Genomic DNA, 21,770 nt, shown 5'->3' with positions numbered 1-21,770 from the left:
GATAGCTTTTTAAATGCTGGATTAAAATGGAAAAGAGCTGTTTTCATGGTTGAATATCTGATTGTTGATCAAAGAAGGCACTGATGTTTATTGTAAGTAGTGCTAACATTTACTGAGCATTTACCAACCAGGTGCCAGGCATGCACCTAAGTGCCTTAGGAGTATGTTCATTTAGTCCCAGGCTTGCTTCCATGCTGCTTTCAGACTTCTAAGGAAAGGAAGTGACAACCCAGTCTCACATCACCGCAGGCATTTGCATCAACTTTAGTGAAATTTTCCTGTATCTTGTCAAAAGAATTATTGGGTCTATGCATTATTTTTTGACAAAAACAAATTCCAGTTAAAATAACCTGATATTTTCAAATTGACATGACATTTTATCCTACTGTACAAATAGAATAGGAAGTTTAAACATTTCCATTTTTTTTCTTTAGTGGAGATTATGCTTGGAGAAAGGCTAAGTCAAAACAAGTCATGTCCAAATAATTCAGACTACACAGAAATATTTGTGTATTTTTCAAGTTTGATTTTTTTAAACACCTTCACACTCAGTGACTAATATGTGCTATGCTAAATATTACACCTCAGTAAAAATTGATTCTGAATGGGCAGCAAGATGTCTCTGGGGAAAAAAGCTTTCAGCTTGATGACAACAGAATAACTAGGTTCAGGTTGTTGTAAGAGCATTGTCGGAGGGAAAAGGAGCTCTTGGGCCAACTGGATCTAGGTTCAAATTCCACTTACTAGCTGTGGACCCTGGGTAAATTACTCCAAAACCCTGTTTTTATCTGTAAAGAGGGCATAATCATCTCTCAAAGGACTGTTTGAAGTAGTTAATAGGGTGAACCTATAACACCTGGCACATAATAACCACTAGTTAATGAGCATTACCAAGGCCAATTACCAAGGCCACTATATTACAGAAAATAGATTTGTCTAGTTAAGGGATGCTTCTATTCACCCTCTACATCCTTATCAGTTTAAGACAATCCTGGTAATCCAGACATCACTAACAGCGAAACCTGCTCTACAATGGTTGGCAAGGTCCCTTCCTCATCTTTCATTTTCAAGTATAATTATAAATTAGGAAAACAGTATGTTTACTTTGACAAAAGCATGTTAAATTGCACCAGCACAATTTAACAGAATATTTATTGCAAGGTATGATGTATAGTGACATGCCATCTTTTGTCATATGAACTTCATTACTGGGGACAGCAACTGTTGAATGTTTGCTCTTACACCTTTATTTCTTCAAAACAATTCCTAGTTCAATTTTTCCGTACACTTAAGCTGCTAGACTGGGACAGAGCAGGACCACATCAGCTGTTAAAAGCAACCATTATACATGAAGAGAGGACCAAGAGAAAAGAAATTAAAACCTACAAATTTCTCTAGAATGTGGATCAAACATAACTAGCCACCCTTTTCAGTACATTGTGAAAAGATTACAAAGCAGTTTCGCGTCAAAGTTACCAATCCCTTAAAGGTTATCCTTTGGTTTTTTGAGACAGGAGTCATTTTAAACTACAGTTGACCCTTGAACAACATGGGGTTAGGGATGCTGACACCCCGCACAGTAAAAAATTTGCATATAACTTTTGACTCCCCCAAAACTTAACAACCAATAGCCCACTGCTGACTGGACACTTATACCAATAACAAACAGTTGATTAACTCATTTTGTATGTTATATGCTATATATTTTTTTTTCTTCTTTTTTGAGATGGAGCCTTGCTCCATCGCCCAGGCTGGAGTGCAGTGGCACGATCTTGGCTCACTGAAACCTCCACCTCCCGGGTTCAAGCGATTCTCCTGTCTCAGCCTCCTGAGTAGCTGGGACTACAGGCATGTGCCACTACGCCTGGCTAATTTTTTGTGTTTTTAGTAGAGACAGGGTTTCACCGTGTTAGCCAGGATGGTCTCGATCTCCTGACCTTGTGATCCGCCCGCCTCAGCCTCCCAAACTGCTGGGATTACAGGCGTGAGCCACTGCGCCCAGCCCATATGCTATATTCTTATGAAGCTAGAGAAAAGAAAATAAAATCATAAGAAAAAAATATATTTACTATTTAATAAGTAGAAGTGGATCATCATAAAGGTCTTCATCCTCATCATCTTCACGTTGAGCAGGCTGAGGAAGACAAGGGGCTGGTCTTGCCATCTTGGGTGGAAGAAAACCTGTGTGTACGGGGACTCACACAGTTCAAACCCATGTTGTTCAAGGGTCAACTGTAATTATATATAATTACATAGTTTGTGCTGTGCTTAAGCAATGGGAAGGATAAACAGTATAAACGAAAATATTTAGCCAAGAACCTGGGTTTTAGTCCTCTAGTAACTGGCCACGCAATCTGGATTTTTCTGGATATTTTGTATTTTGTCTTAAATAGTATGGTATTTAAAAATCCTAGGAATTCCCATTTATTAAGCAGACTACATTCTGTAGCCACTAAAATGTATGGTAAACCAAAGCGAAAATATATCAAAATATGCGAAACGCTTAATGCATCATAAATTTGGGATGTAATAAGAAAAAATTATACCTATTTTGTGCAAATGCACAACAACACTACCAGTAGTTGTAGGATTACTGGTAATTTTTTTCTAAGGTTTAATGAAAAAAGTCTAAAAATCCTCGAAATTTGGAATGTCAGACAATTCCTCATATTTGTGTATTATTTTACAAACTGCTGTCATCTTATTTCAGCATCAATACCATACAGGAAACAAGCTCAGGACTTCGTAGTTTTTTGGATCAGGTTCCATATAAACAAAATCTAAACTCACATCTAATTCAGGGTATAGTTTTAGTCAATCTGACCACTTCTACATCCACTTTAGTATTCTGTAACTCACTACAAGACCCTGGACAAATAACCCCAAGGCTAGAGAAGTGAGTAGATGCTCTAAGATAATGGTGACCAAACCTGGAATCACCTGGGGAAACCTTAAGGATTACTGAGGATGTCTGCATTCCACCCACAGACGGTGGTTTAAATTTCAAAATAACGTGAAAGATTCCCAGGTGATTTACATTAAGACAAATTTGAGAACTACTCTTCCAACTAGTAACACTTTTATTACTAACAAGTCGTGTCTTAAAGATACTACTTATACTTTGAAGAGAAAATTTCAAATGGAGAACACCTTCAGTAAGAAACCACCAGTTTTAGAGTGAGAAGATAAATCATGAAATGCCAAAGTTTAAAAACCATACTTTTAGTTTTATTTCAGCCATGTTAATTCATCCCCGAGCTGTGAAAAGTTATGCTACTGGGTAGCTGGGTAAACCCATTAGTTCTATATACTATGTAAGGTTGACCTCTAGTGTTTCACATACCTCAAACCAATTATTTTGTGCCTTAAGGAGAAAAAAAATAACAAACTGATCACAGAGAAGTTGTATCTGTCACATATATAATATATCGTGGTCACAGTCACATTACTGCCGTTAGGAAGTATTTGCTTTTCAGGGCAATTAAAAGTAATGCCATGTTCATTCACTGTCCTCTTCCCCCTTTGTTTCCTTTAAGAAGTGAAAGGATACTACAAGAAAGCAAGCATTCAAACCATCAAAAAATAAGACAAATTATTTTAAGATATTTAAAAAAATCTTGACATGAGGAAAAAATGACCCTTAGGCCTGCAGGGCACAGAACTGCTGGAACACGGCCAAGATATGAGGGTCTAATTCAGCAGTGAAGAGAAGGTTCTCCAGGGTCACCATGTACTGCTGGATTATTTGGTGATGCTGTGGACACAGAAAAGGGGGTAGTTAGGTCAGGAAAAAGCATGTAAGCAATCTTGTTGAACATTCCCTTCAGCAGCCCACCCATGCCGCAGAATGATGAAAAGAGGAAGGGAAAAAAAAAAGTGCTGATAGGAATAATGGACTCCTGAAAATCCCCAACATTAAAAAAAAATAAAAAGGGAAATGAAAAAAATGGATGCTCAACAGCTTTTTAAAAAATCCAGTTCTTACCAATTTCTATGTAAACAGAATTCATGATTCAAGGCAGTGGCAGCAGTGCCTGCTTGCTGCTAGTACTATTACATACTAGGCTCAGCTGGCTCTCTGCCCAATCAGGGCAGACTTTTTATGACTTTTTATGACTTTTATGACTTTTATGACTTTTTAAAAAGCAGCCAGATGGACTGACAGGAAGATAAAGAGTCAGAAAACGAAATACTCTTTTCTATGTGTTCCTCTATAAGCCATGAATACACTCAGAGATTCTTATAGGACTAGAGACTGTTAAAGCTTTTAAAACTGGCAGTAACTATAAAATCAGAGGGAATTCCTATTTGGAGGCTCAAAGAATTGAACTTAGAGTGACTTCTACATTAATCATTCTTCTAGAATGAACAAATGAAGATTTAGGGGAGTAGTGTCTGAAGATACAATGAATTAGCTCCACTCTCCTATATAACCTTTAACTTAAATCTAGGTGAGAAGAAGTGCTGGCATTTTGCTTTTGCAGAGAGACCCTAGGGAGCTTACCTTGATTCTGTGGACAGTTTACCACCTGAACACCGGATAACATTGGCTTTTTAGGGACTTATAAATCCGATTACTGTCCTCTTGATATTTTTGTCCTCTACATTTTATATTACAGCTAGGATCCCCAGCATAGAAAATGACAATTAGGAGACTGGGCACCGTGGCTCACGCCTGTAATCTCAGCAGCACTTTGGGAGGCGGAGGCCTCCTGAGGTCAGGAGCTTGAGACTAGCCTGGCCAAGATGGTGAAACCCTGTCCCTACTAAAAATACAAAAATCAGGCAGGAGTAGCGACGGGTGCCTGTAATCCCAGCGATATGGGAGGCTGAGGCAGAAGAATTGCTTAAACCTAGGAGGTGGAGGTTGCAGTGAGCTGAGATCGTGTCACTGCACTCCAGCCTGGGCAACAGAGTGAGACGCCATCTCAAAAAAAAGGTGGGGCGGGGGGTTGTTGGGGGGGGTGGCAATTAGGAATCTAAGTGGTACAGAATCAGTTTAAGCCTAAATATTCTGATGAGCAATGGTAGCAGCAAATGGACATGAACTAAAGGGTCTAACAGGTACTATATAACCTCCTAACAAATTTGACAAGGATTTTTTTAAGAAAAATCTTTGTGGCTGAGAATAGTGTTGTTTATTACCTAATCGAAGTTCCCCACATACCTGTAGGAAGATCTGCTGCAGCCTCTCTATACAGTTCTTATACCATGGTGTTAATACACTGGTCCCATCAGTTTCACATCGTACTAAGTGCTCGGTCAAGATCATGATAAACCGCTGGAAAGGGAGAAGGAAGTTAAGGTAGTACTAGAGACAGAATCTTATACTTCGGAAAAAAATTCATGACAAAGAAACCCCAAAGTATTGCTTGTTCCACCCTGTCTTTGTGGTGTGTGTGCCTAGCTTCCATTATTCATGAAGTCAACCTAGAAAGGCAGACTGGTAATAACATGAGTTGGTACATCCTTCCTGGCAATACATAAAGACCTTTAATGTCTTAAATTACTTATCCTAGTAATATTACTTCCTGGAATCTATTCTAACGAAGTAATCAGAAATGTTAACAGGAATCTATGCATTAAAATGTTCATGGAAGGAAAATGATCAGCAATGAGGAATAATTAAATGAGACATATATAAAAAAAGCAACCCACAATTTTTTTTTCAAGCATGGAGAAATGCTCATGCGAGAATACTAAGTAAATAGCAGAGAAACTCAGACATACATGGTTGCCTGAGTAGTGAACTTTTATTTCCTTCCTAAATTTTTGTATTTTTAATCTCTTCTATAAATGAATGTGTATTTCTTTTACAATGAAAAATAACATTTTTAAAAACTAAAACTAAAGAAATGTATTGTTTCCTTTTATGTATAAATGTCCTAAGCCAAGATACCTGAAATATGACGAGGAAAAGATTCTTTTGTTCACTCTGAGCAGATTCCACTTTTTCCTGAAGTCGTTCTATTTGTTCCTCAAGAACCCCGTCTTTCCTGTCACTGCTTCTGTCGTCATCATCACTTCGCTACCGAACAGGCAAAGGAACAAAAGGAAAATACCATTTAGATTCCAGTGTGTTAAATCTCCTCCAGGGGAAGCATTTTACTGTGTCTGGCCAAATGTTAAGACTTATATTCTATAGTGAAAGTACCCCCCACCCTGCCACCCACACACATATACCTCAAAGTCCTGTTGTGGTTCAGAGACACTGTCTTCTCACTCAGAAATTCCATGGGTTCTTATCGAGGCCAGGGAAATTTAGTGGCACTTGTCTTGGTAACAACATGGGGGGACTTGGCTACAATTTATCACTATTTGACCATTTGAGCAGTAACAACAGGGAGACAGCTTGCTAATCATTCATCTGCTAATGGGCCATACAGAAAAACTGGGCAAGTCCTACGGGCCAAGGCTGCTCATTCTTGTTATAATTTAGAAATGGCTGCAGCCGACATATAATAATTCAAAGTGGGCTGTTTAAGACTTTCTGCTGGCAATGATGGGCTCAATAATCCCCCCCACAGCTCACTCTGAAGAGTTTATAGAATTTAATTTTTTCTTTTTAAAGGAAAAGAAAAACAAGGCACGGTTTATTTCCATTTTACAGAGAAAGGAATAGGTTGAGAGGTTAGATGACTTTCCCAGCATCACCCAGTCAGAAAGTGGCAGAGCCAGAACGTGGCTCTAGGTGTTACACACCAAGGTACTTTCAGCAAGAAGGTGGCATCACTGAATCTAGAAAGCCTGGTAATTCTTCGAGGTTAATACTTAACTGCTAAGGCCCCATCTACTGATCTCTCTGCTTTAAGCAAAATTATGAGAACCCTGCTCTCGGATTTCACAGAATCTTGCTTTTCTTTCTATAAACACAGCCCATTTATGAGGTCTGCTCTATGTTCTAGACACGTGGGTACACGACTGTCCTTTCCTAACACCACTCAAAGGTAAGGTTCTAGAGCACTACTACCTAATAGACCTTTCTTCAATGGGGCCAATGTTATATAAGTATGTGCGGCCTGTTATGACCGCAACCACACGTTACTACTGAGCACCTGAAATATGGTTGTGTGACCAAAGAACTGAATGTTAAATTGTATTTAACTAAACTAAAATAGTCACATGCAGCTAGTGGCTACTGTGTTGGACAGCACATTTCTAGAAACAGTGTGGCATGAGAGAAAGTCTCTGGAGTGTGACAGACCTGTGTCAGAACCTAGCTCTGGTCATTTACCAGCTATGCAACCTACTAGCTATGTTACTTAACTTCTCTATGTCTCACTTTATAACATCTACAAAATGAGATGCAACCATTTACCTTACAGTATTTCAGGTCTGTGTTTATATCCATATATGTATACAGGTATGTCTACATGGAGACTGGTACTCAAACTTGCGAAAGGTTCCTATAGGGCACTAAACTCAACTTTTTTTTTTTCACCTTCTACTATGGTAAATATGCATAACACTGGAAAATACTTTCATAATGAATAGTAGTATCATGTTAAGTCACTCACTGCTTCTCTCCAAAATGGCTAAAATACTAAATTAATACTATGAGAAGTATTTCGTTAACTTGGGAATGACTGCCCCATTCCTCCTCACAGTATGGGGAAAGTGTTAAGTATCTATAGTCCTCTCCCTCTTCCCCCAGAGACTCCTACAGAAATACAAGTGTCCTCTTCCCTTCTGCTACTTCCCTTGTGCAAACGTGAGGCCGACCCAGAGATGGTGAACTATGTATGGGAAGTGAAGTTTGTGGCTTCCTGAACTGGTTCATCATGCAGTGTAACAGCACACAACACACTACCTGCTCCTTCCTCCTCTTCTGCTTCTGAATTAATTTGGGCTCAGAAAAATTTCTGCTCTGCATTAATTTGGGCTCAGAAAAAATGAAATATCATCAAGATAATGAACTCTGAATCCTCTCCAGAGTTTCTGGTATATTTTCTTTAACTACTTACAAGTTTACACAAAACTTACCCGTTTGTGTTGCCTAGCAAGTTTCTCTTTAGCTTCTTCCAGCTCTTTCTGGATCTTCAGGACATGTTTGTTCATCTTACGAATTGTAGAGTGCAAAATTTCCCAAACAAACAATCTTAAAGAAATATGGCATTTGGTTATTGTATGTCAAGCTATGGTTACAGAAAATAAAACCTTTCAACTTTTATAATTTCATTTTTAACAGCTGATACAGCCTTCTGTCCTTTGGGCTGAATTAGTCATATTTCTCCAGCAATACTTACGAATTGGTCTTTTATTGTAAATTGTGCAAGTATCTATCTTCACACCCATTAGATTAGCTGAGTCCCCTGAGGGCAGTACTGTGTAGTCATTTTTCTTATTTCCATCCCTTACCAGAGGTACATACTCACTGAATTGAAATGGCAAACTATGATGGACATTAACATCAAAAATGGAAATACAGTTTTCCTCTCCTAAATGTAAACTCTGTGTGTAGAAATTTTCTCAAAATGGTGACCTAACCTGAGACTTATTTCACATGCTTTATGCTATTTAACTAGCACACACTCAGCCAATTATTCTCTTGGAATGTTTAAGAAACTCATTAGCTGATAATAGGTATCAACTGATGGGCTCTAACAATGAGATAATTATATGTCAGCTTTCTTACTAGCAAATACATACTAAGATCACTTTGTAGGTGCTTTAAAATGTTTGTTGCACAAGTGTTTTTTTTTTTCTTTTAAAAAGTAACTTCTCAGCTACTTTTGTGTCCATAAACTAGGTCTCCTAACCCAGCACAGCATAGTACAGTTGGCCCTTGAACAATACAGGTTTGAACTGTGCAGGTCCATTTATGCATGGGTTTTCTTCCACCTGAGACAATAAGACCAACCCCTCCTCTTCCTCAGCCTACTCAATGTGAAGATAATGAAGATGAAGACCTTTATGATGATCCACTCTCAATTCATGAATAATGTTTCCTCTCTTATGATTTATTGTAAGAATATAGGATATAACACATACAACACAAATATGTGTTAATCGACTACGTTATCACTAAGGCTTCTGGTCAACAGTAGGCTAGTAGTTAAATTTTCCGTGCAGTTAAAAGTTCCATGCAGATTTTTGACTGTGTGGGGGTGGGGGTGGGTGGGGCGAAGTCGGTGTCTCTAACCCCCATTGTTGTTCAAGGGTCAACTGTACTTCCTTCTACAAATTTTGACTCAAATAATAGTTTAAGTGGAAGATAATAAAACAATCTGTTCATAAAACTCCAAGTCTAGAATGTTAGGAAACAGGACAAAAGAGCAGAGTACTTTAACTCTGGAGGGGGTGGACTACAGTCAGGGAAAGGTTTGCAGAGTTACAAATATTTGAGCTAGGTGTTAAAGAACAGATGGAGCTGTTGAGCACTATACAGATTCCAGAATGCCTGGGTTTGAATGCTGGCTCTGTGCTTAGTTGTGTGACTTTGGGCAGGATAAAGCACTCTGTGACACTTCCCTGTTCTGTAAAATGTGGACAATAATGGAACCCTCTCTATGGTGATGCTGTAAGTAGAAAATGAATTGAAAACGTAAATCACTCAGGACAACGGTTAAAACATACTCGGGTGGTTAGTTTTCTGAGAGTTTACGAATCTGAAAAGGTTCTTCTGTTGTCTTGTGAAGGCCAATCTGGCCGGTATGACAACCATAGATCACACCCTATCACCCTAACAATTCAGTATATTTCTGATCAGTGTCCTCTGGCAGTAACAGATACAGTGGAAAAGTTAAAGGTTGTGATGGACTTTCATGTTTTTACATGTAATTTGCTTTAGTTTCCTGCTTTGTGTCAACTCCTGCTGTCCTGGTCCTATCAACTGTAAAGTCCGTGAACTTCACAAATAAGAACCAAACAGCAAAAACTTTCTTTCCGTTGGGGGAATGAGTGCAGAATGAATCTTCTGCATTAAAGCTAAGATTATGACTGTGCTGAGAACCCCTTTCCCCCATCCCTCAGGTGTCTTGTTAATCACCAAGCTTTCCCGGATCTCTCCATGATTTATTCTACTTTGACTTTGATTTCTCCTACTTCCTGGTGTGCATTCTAGGTGCCATCCCCACTGAAGCTGGAACCCTTCCCAAGTTCCATCTGGACTAGCTGAGACTCTGCACATAGCTGGCTCTTGCTAGTTTTCTCTCCCAACAGTCTGGATCCTTCAACAGGATTTCTACTTCACTGGCTTAGTCTTGATTCAACCTAAGAGTGTCTCCGCTAAGAGACGCTGCAACCTGACAGGCTGTGTATGTTTCCACTGTCTAGGAATTTTTGCCATGTCCAATCCTACCAGATTGGACCGTTAGTATATTAGTATCAACCTGGTTTGGACCAGAATTTGAAACTTATGTATAAGAAACCACACATATATCAATTCTTCGGGAACACAAGTTTCATAAAATAATTTATATTACCTGGTAAAGTCACGAGATAGTTCTGAAGAGAAGATCCAATTTGCTACGGCAGCACAATCAACTATTTGTGTACGAATCATCTTATCCACTAGTACAGCAATCATCTACAATGAGAGAAGAATTATTCAAGTAAATCACACACACACATACACACACATATATATGTGCCACCACACTGCTGCTATAAAAGTAAAATAGGAGGGCTATAAAATTTAGTTTTGGTGACTATGGAATTGATTGATCAATCTGACCATTAGGTCTTTTTTTTTGGAGACAGAGTTGCTCTGTCACCTAGGCGGGAGTGGAGTGGCACGATCTCAGCTCACTGCAACCTCCACCTCCTAGGTTCAAGCAATTCTCCTGCCTCAACCTCCTGAGCAGCTGAGATTACAGGTGTGCACCACCATGCCCGGCTAATTTTTGTAATTTTAGTACAGATGGGGTTTCACTGTGTTGCCTAGGCTGGTCTCAAACTGGCTTCAAGTGATCCATCCACCTCGGCCTCCCAAAGTGCTAGGATTACAGGTAAGAGCCACCACGCCTGGCCTGATCATTAGGTCTTAAGATTTATTCTCCCCTTTGCTTTGCTCTAGCACTACAAGAAACAGGTTGACTAAACAAAAACTCTGAATGGTAACAGTTAAAATTTGAAAAAACTGGCCAGGCGTGGTGGCTCACACCTGTAATACAGCACACTTTGGGAGGCCGAGGTGGCAGATCACCCGAAGTCAGGAGTTCAAGACCAGCCTGGCCAACATGGTGCAACCCCATCTCTACTAAAAATACAAAAATCAGCCAGGTGTGGTGGTGGACACCTGTAATCCCAGCTACTCGGGAGGCTGAGGCAGGGGAATCACTTGAACCTGGGAGGCGGAGGTTGCAGTGAGCCAAGATTGCGCCACTGCACTCCAGGCTGGGTGACAGAGTGAGACTCTGTCTCCAAAAAAAAATTTAAATTTCAGATACTAATACCTATTCAAAAAAATACATAATTTCAATGAACCCCAGAAGTTAAATGTAAAACAATGTTTTATCATTACAAACTCACTGTTTTATGAAATTTATTTAAATGTTTCTTTAACATACACAATATATATCAAGGTTTGAGAAATCTGGAGCTTGTATTTAGAAACTGGATAGACTAGATAAACCTTTTCCTGAACATTTAAAACATGTTGAGATATTATAGTTCAAAACCAAATCATAATAATGCTTGCTCTTTCAAGAATGAATGAAACATCATTACTCCCATAGCACTGAATTAGATCTAAAAACCATTATCTAGGCAGTCAAATTTCATGTTTTACAAACAAAGAATGGCAATTAACGGCCTTATTTTTATACCCATACAATCAGAGCTTCAACATGTCTAATTAAATAATTTTTACCTGTGGATGGTTCCTCCAGACCTCAAACATAACTCTTAGCACATGTAACTTTCCTTCATCACTTTCAGCTAGGGTTTTGAAGACTTCATGAAACCTTTTGATAATGGTGGGAAAAAAATACCATATATACTTATTCATTAAACATTTTAGTGTTTTCAAAGCCTTTTCAATGTTACTTAATTTATAATGCAATACATAAATACAAAATAACTAAGTATTAACCATTAAGGATGCAAAAAGTGTGATTACAGATTCATAGTTTTTAAGGAAGCTGTCACAAAATCTCAAGACATTTACAATATACTACCGTTAGCCCAGGGCTACAGTTTATAAGAATAGGTAAGGACTAAGGAACTGTCTTCAAACATGGTGAAATATTCAAACTGCATCTTCTGTGGGAACCTGCAAGTAATATAAAGCCTTGGAGACAGAGATGGGGTGAGCTGTCCAGTTTCTCTGCTTGGCTGAAGGAAAATCTATGTGCTCTTTCTTCCTTTGGACCCTGTCTGACAAGTTAAAAATACCTGTCTTCAGATGCCAACCTTTGCGTGACTCCCAACAATGTAGCTGATTCTAATTTCTTCTTACATTGCTTTGGAAAGATACTTAGCGTGGGAACTTCCAACTGCACATGACTGTCCTAAAAATCTAGGTTTTTCACTAGTTTCTTTAAATGTCTATATGAAAAAAAGCACTTACCATGTACATATGCCAACTGTACAAACAGACTGACGGAAGCCTTAGGATATGGATTTTAGCTACCACAAACCCAAACCCACTGTATCCAATTATACATTATTAAGATCTTCATATTCAACAATCTTAGGTAAAAATTACCATACCACTGGTGTTCACCAAGCAAAATTCCAAACCCTCAAGCAAGGCTCTGTACTCATACATACTTTGCAAGAGCACTGAAGGAGTGGCTGAATGATTTGGCTGCCAAGTGTAGCAGAGTCTGTACAAAGACTTCTATTTTCAATGGGTTAAAACTGAATCCTTCATCTGAAAAATATTTTATAGTAAAACAGAAAAATGTAAGCACAGCAATTCCTTGGTGCCTTACCTCAAATGCTAAATAGATGGTTGCTCACATCTATACACAGATATTTGTGTAATGTTTTTTGGTTCTAATAAACAATAAAAGACCGTCACTGATTTCAAACACTGAAAATATGAAACCACTTGTAATTTTAAGTCTTAGTTTTATGTGACTGTCTTAATTTTATTATCCATTCCTTGAAAAAAAAAAAAATCACACAGGTTTCCTTATTCATAGTCTCTATTATATTAATATCAAAAAAAACCCAAAAAACAAAACCCAGCAAACCCTTAACACTTAAGCTTATGTCTTAAGATGTCTGACAACATCTAAATTTAATGCCACCATTTTGGCTTACGCTTTCTAAACTCATTTTCTCTAATATCATAATACAAGTTTCTTTGAGATATCCCAACAAAATCCCAGTAATAAATACCCAAAGGTCACTAATATCTTATTTTGATTCAGTAGTTTTTCTATGTGCATATCCATTTATTGATTCAGGCAACTGTATAAATTATTTTGTCAATTTTCCCACTCTTGCCCAGAAAAACTCCTAGGATTCTGCTTGGAATTACATGGTATATAACTGAGTAAATGTTAAACATTATTATTCTAATAGCTTAACTTGGAGAAAACATCCAACTTTATAACACACCAGGTCTTTCTATTCAGGAACTTCTCTATGGTGAAAGCAGGGGTTAAAAATCCTTGAATGGTAACATATTTCACTTTGTATTTACGATGAAGTTTATATTCTTAAGTAAGCTGTATCACAGAAATGTTAGGATCTCTTTTTATATAAGGGGAAAATACCTGGGGTGCTAAGAACAACAGTCTGAACAGATCAAACAGATATAGATATATTGCTTTAAGAGCATCATGTTGCCAGAGTTATGTTTATGCTTTAAGTTGGCCTATACATAGTTCCACTTAAGAAATACTGAATTCCACTTACCGTCATCATCATCCTGGTTAGGATTTGGTACATCTTTCAGAATGCTGAAGATTTCATCATTGGTTGCCTTACTTTTAAAGGCAACAGCTAAACAGAGGGCAACAGAATGTCCAGGAAGAGAATCTAAACACAGAATTGGGGGTAAGGGGAATGACAGATCAGGTTTCAAGACTATTCTAATGAACAGTTAAATAACTGAGAAAAATTTTTTTAAATTCTTCCTTTCAAAATAGGATGCTCTTTATCCCAAGGTCAATATTGAATCACATATAAATACCATATGTGAAAGCTTTTTCTAATAGGTTAATGGTTTTTCACCTAAAAAGGGACAATTCTCATTTCAACAATTCATTAAGGACACTCAGCTAAGTAAAATTTAGAGTACAAGGTGCTGATCATCCTCAAGATGAATGGTAAGGAGAAAAGTGGACAGTTAAACTGTCTTTTAATGCCCTCAACTCTCCTGGGCTCAAAATCCCAGAACCAACGTACTTCTCTTTCATTTTGCCAACATCCACTTCCTCTTTCTTTCCTCGGGACCGTGGAAACGAAGTCTGAGTCTCAACAAGGTAATGGCTGTTAACTTTAGAGAGGTTTTTGTTTTTGTACTTTTCTTTTTTGCTGAGTCCACAAGCTTCAATCTACATAAGTCAGATGCTCATGTGATGGGACTCCTTGTATTTACTATTGGCTGGTACCAGTTGAGTCCTTATTATAAAAATTTGTGCTAATATACACCATAAGGCATCACCAGAGCAACAAGAAATCTGCTGTTAATGTAAGGTAGACAAAGAGGTAACAAAAAAGGCAATCCTGTCATAGAGTATGAGTTACTGGAATGAATAAAGTAAATTACAACAGTCATGTGAGGACAGTCATATTACACCTGCTGTGAGCTTTTTCTCTAAAAGAAAGAAGGCGAAGAAAAACAGAATCCACTGTCACCAGTCTACATTCTAGCTGGGGAACCAAGATATTCACATTAGACACAGCCAGGAAGCAATACAAAACTGGCTTGCTAAAGGTTAAAAAATATTTACAGCTATTGAGCTTGGGCTAGAATCTAGAAGGAGAAAAGGAAGTGGAGCTAGAAAGGGCTTTCCAGACTGGGGTAATTGCAAAGCCAAGAACAAGGAGTATGGAAAAAATAAAAAAGTACGTGGACCTGGCAGAAATAGAGGTCCATGTGGGGAGAAGTGAAAAATAACAAAGTAGGAACAATGGTTATGAAGGCCTTGAATGTTAGGCTGAGTTATTCCTATGGGGAAAAAAAGAAAGCTTTATCTTTAACAAAAGACTGAGCTTTCTGATAGCAAAGACTATACCTTATCATTCTCGGAACCAGTACAAGACAAAACTCAAAACCCAGCACTTCTAAGTGCTGCATGAACCTCTGATCTGCCAAAAAGCACAGTGGCTAATAGCATGGCCACTCAGTTAGCGCACCTATGCCTGAATTTGGGCTCCACCACTCAAAAGCAATCTCATTCTAGCTTGACCTCTTGGAAGTCATTTCCTCATTGTAGTTTTGATAATCATATCTATTTTTCAGAGTTGACATAATGAAATAGGAATGTACCAGGACTGACACAGTTTATTTCAAGGAAAACAGGTACAGTCAGAGACAGAGGTGGAGAAACAGGCACACAGTATGAAAAGCAAAGAACAGCAGAAAGTTGTGAGATACAAAGAACCTCTACACAACACAAAATGGAAGGATCATGGAGGGGCTGTGTTAAGTGTAATCTGCAAAGAACAAGTTGGAAAAACTCCACACCTAACTCTACCAGTGATCAACAATGTATAATACTTTACCTTCATTAAGTGTAAATACTATGCAAAGGGCAAAATGGCACATCAAATTACATTCCCTGATTTATGGTGCAATTTCAGAGATTATGTGACCAAAAGGTAAGAAAATCATAATTAAGAATTTACTTTTAAAGGCATACTGCCACAGAATATGTGCATCTATGTTCTCAATACCACACCTGAACAAGATAATGAATTCAAGTAACCTCCATCACCATGACAAATACACATTTTCAGTTTAGTAAGTTCTAACTATAAATTCATCTTGCTATACTTAACACATTCAAAAGAGAAAAAATGATAAGCCAGTAGTAATTAATTTTATCACAACCAAATCCTCAAAATGATGACAGGGCAAATAAAACAGTGGCTAATGATAGACCACCTTTCAAATACAGGAAATATAAACCCCAAGAAAAGAAAAAGTTCAGTTTCTCCACTTTAAACAACTAACTTTAGATATACTTGAACTGGTACCTTTTAAAGACAGAGGGATTAGTTTCATTACTTACTGCTACTTTCATCTCCATACTTGTAAATGCAGGTTGGGTTTGCAGGACATAGAGCTGAGAAGGTAGGAGGAACAATATCTAATATACGCTGATGGTAAGACAACCTACGATACAAATAACAGCCTCAGAAAATATCTTTTACCAGTCCCATTCTTCGATAACACTCAACTTACCTGGAAAGTCACGATCTCCAACAACTTGAACTCAGCTGACAACCAAGAAGTGAAAGGGAAAAAAAAATCCTTTGAGTTTTTGTCTAAGCCAGCACACCAAATCTCAGGCATACTGCAAAACTTACTGGCTTGCACTGAGGTGCGGGTGAGTGAGCTCATGAGCCTGGTGGCCAATTATGTGGGGTGATGATGGGGCATGGTGGAGATGACAGTCTGCACGCTTTGGAAACTGGCTATATTGTATCAAATAAATAAATATTGAGGATAATGGAAGCCAAGTTTCTTACTGCCTGAGAAGGTATTTACAAATCATGGTAGAGAAGAAGTGTAGAAATAAGGTATTGAGTTGGAATTGGAGGCATACATACACACAGGTGGACATAAAAATCGTTATGGATGGATGGATGTGTGTCCACCAAGAGGCTTAGAACCAATGACACCCCAATGGCAATGAGCATATCAAGTGCCCAGATCTTGGCTCCTAAATACCACATTCCATTACTCCTTTACTAGAAACTAGGGCTCCATGAATAAATAGATGATTCCAGCAATATGGCAAGAAAACGCAAGATGATCCTAAACATGTTGTTCTAGAAAATAAGGAAATGCTCAATGAATGGCAGGGGACATTAAAAAAAAATATAGAGAGAGCTTACCAGGGCTCCTCATGTACATATCAGGGACAATTTGGGCATCAAAATAAATGATCCTCATAGTTTATAACACATCGAATGAAATACAAATTAATTAGTCCCTACTGATATATAAATAAAGGAATAAATAAATGGGGGAGAAAGGACAGCTCTTACAGAAGGCCCACTAATAAATGTAGAAAAAATAATGGAATGAGAAAATCATCACTTGGCAACCATCTTAGTGGTAGCTGCTAAAAGCAGGATAGAGATCTGATGAAAAACAGAGTAAGAGTAAAACTTCAGAATATCTAAAATACTAATCAATTCTACTAAAGGGAAAAATGATGAGGTTAAGGTAGAGAAAGCTGGTCGATATTGACATGACCAGGTGGATCAAGATTAATATCACCAAGTGGTGGGAATCATGTGCCTCTAGAAGTGACACACCAAGAGCATTAACAATTTAAGACCTCAGTCTGGCTCATGAGAAATATCAGAGCAATCCAAGTAAGGTCTAGACTCTTTCAAACTAGTAAAAACACAAAGACAGAAAAAGAGTAAGTGTTCAAGACTGAAGGAATCTGAAGAGAATGACAACTCAACACTATATATGTACCTGGATAAGATTCCAGACCAGGCTGGGCACAGTGGCTCATGCCTGTAATCCCAGCACTTTGGGAGGCCAAGGCGGGCGGATCACGAGGTCAGGAGATCGAGATCATCCCAGCTAACACGGTGAAACCCCGTCTCTACTAAAACTACAAATTCGCCAGGCGTGGTGGCGGGCACCTGTAGTCCCAGCTACCAGGAGGCTGAGGCAGGAGAATGGCGTGAACCCGGGAGGTGGCGCTTGCAGTGAGCCGAGATCGTGCCACTGCACTCCAGCCTGGGTGACAGAGCGAGACTCCATCTCAAAAAAAAAAAAAAAAAAAAAAAAACCACTCCAGACCAGCCAGGAAATACAGATGTTGGGACGGCTGGCAAAATTTCAGCAGCACCTGTGAATTATGTGGTAGGATTGTACCACAGCTAATTTTCTGACCTAAAAGGCTGTATGCTGGCTAGGTAGGAGAGTGGTTTTGTTTGGGGAAGATATGTAATGGAACATTAAAGGATAATGGGCCATTACATCAGCTGGGTATGCAGCTTATTCTCAAAGGAAAACCAACGTAAAGGGTCTCTAGGGAGAGACCAAAAGGGAGTGAGCATTAGAGCAAACATGATAAAATGTTAATAGCTATGGAATCTAGGTGAACAGGATACAGAATTCTTTGTAATGTTGTGCCAACTTTTCTATAAATCTGAATTCATTTCATATATAACATCTTTTTTATTTTTTTGAGATAAGAGTATCGCTCTGTCGGCCAGATTGGAGTGCAGTGGCACAATCTTCGCTCAAGGGACTCTCCTCCCTCAGCCTCCCAAGTAGCTGGGATTATAGGCGTTCGCCAACACGCCTCGCAAATTTTTGTATTTTTAGTGGAGACGGGGTTTCCCCATGTTTGCCATGCTAGTCTGAACTCCTCACATCATGTGATCCACCCGCCTTGGCCTCCCAAAGTACTGGGATTACAGGCATGAGCCACCGCGCCCGGCCTGTAACATCTTTAAAAGAACTTACTGGTTTAAATTCACATGGAATCTATATGGCATGGTTGCCTAATTTTTCTTAGCCTAAATCTTGATTAAAAATGGGATGGAAGATGAGTAAGTGGATTTTGAATCCAATATTCTGAACACACATCACAAGTGCAGAGAAGAGAAAGAAATCCTCCCAAAGAAGTTAAAAGACCTAAACAAAGGAGAAAACACAAAAAACTTACCTCATACATTTTTCTAGAACTTCTCTTACAAATTTTGGTTTGGGACTTTCAGGATCTTGACTAAGACAATCTGACCTAAGGAGGAAATGTAGTTTTATCAATGCTTACAAATAATCTTCACTTACATCCATTTGTACTATAATTATCTGTTAACTTATAACAACTTACAAGTTTTGTTAAGTTATAATTGCACTTGTAACTATTTGTACTTAACTACAAATAGTTTCCAAGAAATTAAATGTTTCAGACACTTTAATGTTACAGTTTTAAACATTAGTAGTTTTTTGACTACAGAAAAGGATAAAACACACCATCACTTACCAATCTTCCCAGCTCCAACGGAACTGGAAGTTACTTAGATGATGAGAAAACCAATTAATAAACCTATGTAGAGAAGGGGGAGGTAGGCAGAGAAAAAGGAAGAATGGCTGGGATTTAGAACAGAAACTTATACAAGCCTTCAAACAGATAAAACTCGATTTTACAGAGTTAATGAAAAGCATATTCCCCTACATGCAGCTGTATCTTCTGCCAACTCTCTTTATCCTTTTTAGGTCAATGACAGATACAATTCTAGTACCTGTTTTGTGTGGGCACCTAACATGTTTATTATTTAATTCTCACAACTTCCAAGGTACATATTATTTTCTCCATATAAAAGATGATGAAACTGAAGCAAGAAAAAAAAAAAAAGATTTATGAAATTGTGGCCAGGTGCAGTGGCTCATGCCTGTAATCCCAGCTACTCAGGATGGAGACTAAGGCAGGAGGATTGTCTGAGCCCACAAGTTCAAGGTTATAATGAGCTATGCTCATCCCACTGCACTCCAGCCTGGGTGACAGAGCAAGACCCTGTCTCAAATAAAAAAAAGAAATTGCAGATAAAACATTTTACAAATGGCAGAGCCAAAGTAGAGTCTTTGATACTTGACTAGAGAATGAAATTAAAGAAAATCATAGCATGGACATCAAAAAACGTAATAATACATTAAGTATGAGTGTGGTTATTATACAAAGGTTATTTTGGGAGGCAAGAAAAAAACTAAAAATGGAAATTCTTAAAAATGTCTTTATCAAATTCCTTTATGAAGTACAGGAAGTAAAAGCTGCTAACTCAGCTCAGCAGTAAAGCAATTACTGTACCTGTCTACACAGGTAGTGTTCATTGTGTCCAAACGCATGTATAGCATTTCAGTTGCCTGTGCAAGCTGTGAATTTAGGATAAGGAAAACTACTCTCCACTTTTATCCCAAATAAGTTGTAATAGACAAGAATAGAAATAAAACATTTCAAGTCTTTATAATGATTAATAATGCTGAACATTTTCTCACACAATCTTGTTTTTGTTTTTTCTTACAGCTTTGAAGTATCAGTGATGTACAATGAATCTGACCTGCATACACTCGTGAAATCAAGATAATATTTTCATCACCTCCCAAATTTCCCCATGCTCCTCCATACGCACAGGTATACATTGTTTCATTGTGCTTAGCAGAAATTTTTTTTTTTTTTTTTTTTAAACTGAAGGTTTGTGGCAACCCTGCAATGAGCAAGTCTACTGGCACCATTTTTCCAATGGCATCTGCTTGCTTCATGTCTCTGTGTCACATACTGGTAATTTTTACAATAAAACAAGCTTTTCCATTATTAATTGCTGCAATCCCATAAAACTTTAAAAAATAAGAAGATGCTTTCTATGTATGAGCAAAGAAAGTGTTTTTTTGAGATGGAATCAACTCGTTGTGAACATTGCTGAATGACAACGAAGGATTTAGAATATCATAGAAACTTAGCTAATAAAGCAGTGGCAGGGTTTGGGAAGATTAATTCCAACTCTGAAAGAAGTTCTACTGTGGGTAAAATGCTGTATCAAACAGCAAGCATCACATGCTTCAGAGAAATCTATTGTGAGAGGAAAAGTCAATCTAGGCAACAAATTTCATTGTTCTCTATTTTTGAACTTCCTGACCCAAATAGTGAAGGCTGTATCTACTTATGTATAGATACATATGTATTTATAGACATACAAGTACATACATGTAACACACACACACAACACACTTCAAAAGCCACATTTTTTACCTACAAAATTTAAACCCACAAGCAGAAATATTTAATAATCTTTTAAGACCAGGCCAAAGAGATTAAGTTTAAAAATAAAGGAAAGGATACAACTTGGGGTAGAGAGCCAGGTTGAAGTTTGCACAGTTCAATGAGGAGTGTTGTGTACATCACATCAATGTGAGGGGGTGCTGGAAGTTGAAACAGCTCTGCAAAGATCACCTACAAAAGAATCATGAGTCATAATTCAATCCAACTGCTATCTTTGCACTTCTATTAGAAAGACCTTAACATTCTAAATCTGAGCTCTAACTCCATGGCATTCATAATGAAAATGAAATTACTTTTTAATATTTAAAATTATGCTCTTTCAAACACAAAAATCTAAAACTGAAAACTGTAATGAAAATTTCTTCTCTCTATAATTCGATCAAATAAAAACATACGACACTAATGCTTATTTGATCTACACTCCTCCCAGAGAATCATGCAATTAAATTCCAACTTTGAAAGCACCACAGCTGAGCCAGGATGTACAGCTTTTTGAGAGGCTCAAAAGATCCATGACAGTTGCATTCCTATAAGTAACAAGAACTCTTAGGCTGGGCGCAGTGGCTCACGCCTGTAATCCCAGCACTTTGGGAGGCTGAGGCAGGCAGATTACTTGAGGTCAGGAGTTCGAGACCAGCCTGGCCAACACGGTGAAACCCTGTCTCTACAAAAAATACAAAAATTAGCCGGGTGTGGTGGTGGGCACCTATAGTCCCAGCAACTTGAGAGCCTGAGGCAGGAGAACTGCTTGAACCCAGGAGGCGGAGGTTGCACTGAGCTGAAGTCGTGTCACTGTACTCCAGCCTAGGCGACAGAGCGAGACTCCATCTCAAAAAAAAAAAAAAAAAGAATTCTTTTAGACTTTGGGGTCAGGAAACAAGAAAATCAAGT

At 38.2% G+C, this 21,770-nt stretch overlaps 1 protein-coding gene across 3 annotated transcripts in view; it reads right to left on the bottom strand.

The window, feature by feature from the left end:
- Positions 1-3,206: 3,206 nt before the first annotated feature.
- Positions 3,207-21,770, bottom strand: part of NCBP1 (nuclear cap binding protein subunit 1) — a 38,375-nt gene continuing 19,811 nt past the window's right edge. For all 3 annotated transcript variants that reach the window (XM_002820015.6, XM_054520336.2, XM_024251888.3), the window contains 13 exons: positions 20,940-21,050; positions 19,911-19,975; positions 19,089-19,151; positions 18,768-18,842; positions 16,137-16,240; positions 13,813-13,935; positions 12,715-12,817; positions 11,813-11,906; positions 10,425-10,528; positions 7,984-8,098; positions 5,900-6,028; positions 5,168-5,281; positions 3,207-3,754 (listed from right to left, as the gene is read on the bottom strand). In XM_002820015.6, the coding sequence (XP_002820061.1) occupies positions 3,641-3,754; positions 5,168-5,281; positions 5,900-6,028; positions 7,984-8,098; positions 10,425-10,528; positions 11,813-11,906; positions 12,715-12,817; positions 13,813-13,935; positions 16,137-16,240; positions 18,768-18,842; positions 19,089-19,151; positions 19,911-19,975; positions 20,940-21,050 (1,314 nt within the window). In that variant the 3' untranslated portion in view covers positions 3,207-3,640. The remainder of the gene's footprint in view (positions 3,755-5,167; positions 5,282-5,899; positions 6,029-7,983; positions 8,099-10,424; positions 10,529-11,812; positions 11,907-12,714; positions 12,818-13,812; positions 13,936-16,136; positions 16,241-18,767; positions 18,843-19,088; positions 19,152-19,910; positions 19,976-20,939; positions 21,051-21,770) is intronic.

The sequence above is a fragment of the Pongo abelii genome, chromosome 13 (genome assembly GCF_028885655.2).
Source record: "Pongo abelii isolate AG06213 chromosome 13, NHGRI_mPonAbe1-v2.0_pri, whole genome shotgun sequence".
Classification (NCBI taxonomy): Eukaryota; Metazoa; Chordata; class Mammalia; order Primates; family Hominidae; genus Pongo; species Pongo abelii.
Note: the sequence above shows the minus strand (reverse complement) of the source record. Positions and strands in the feature narration are given on the sequence as shown.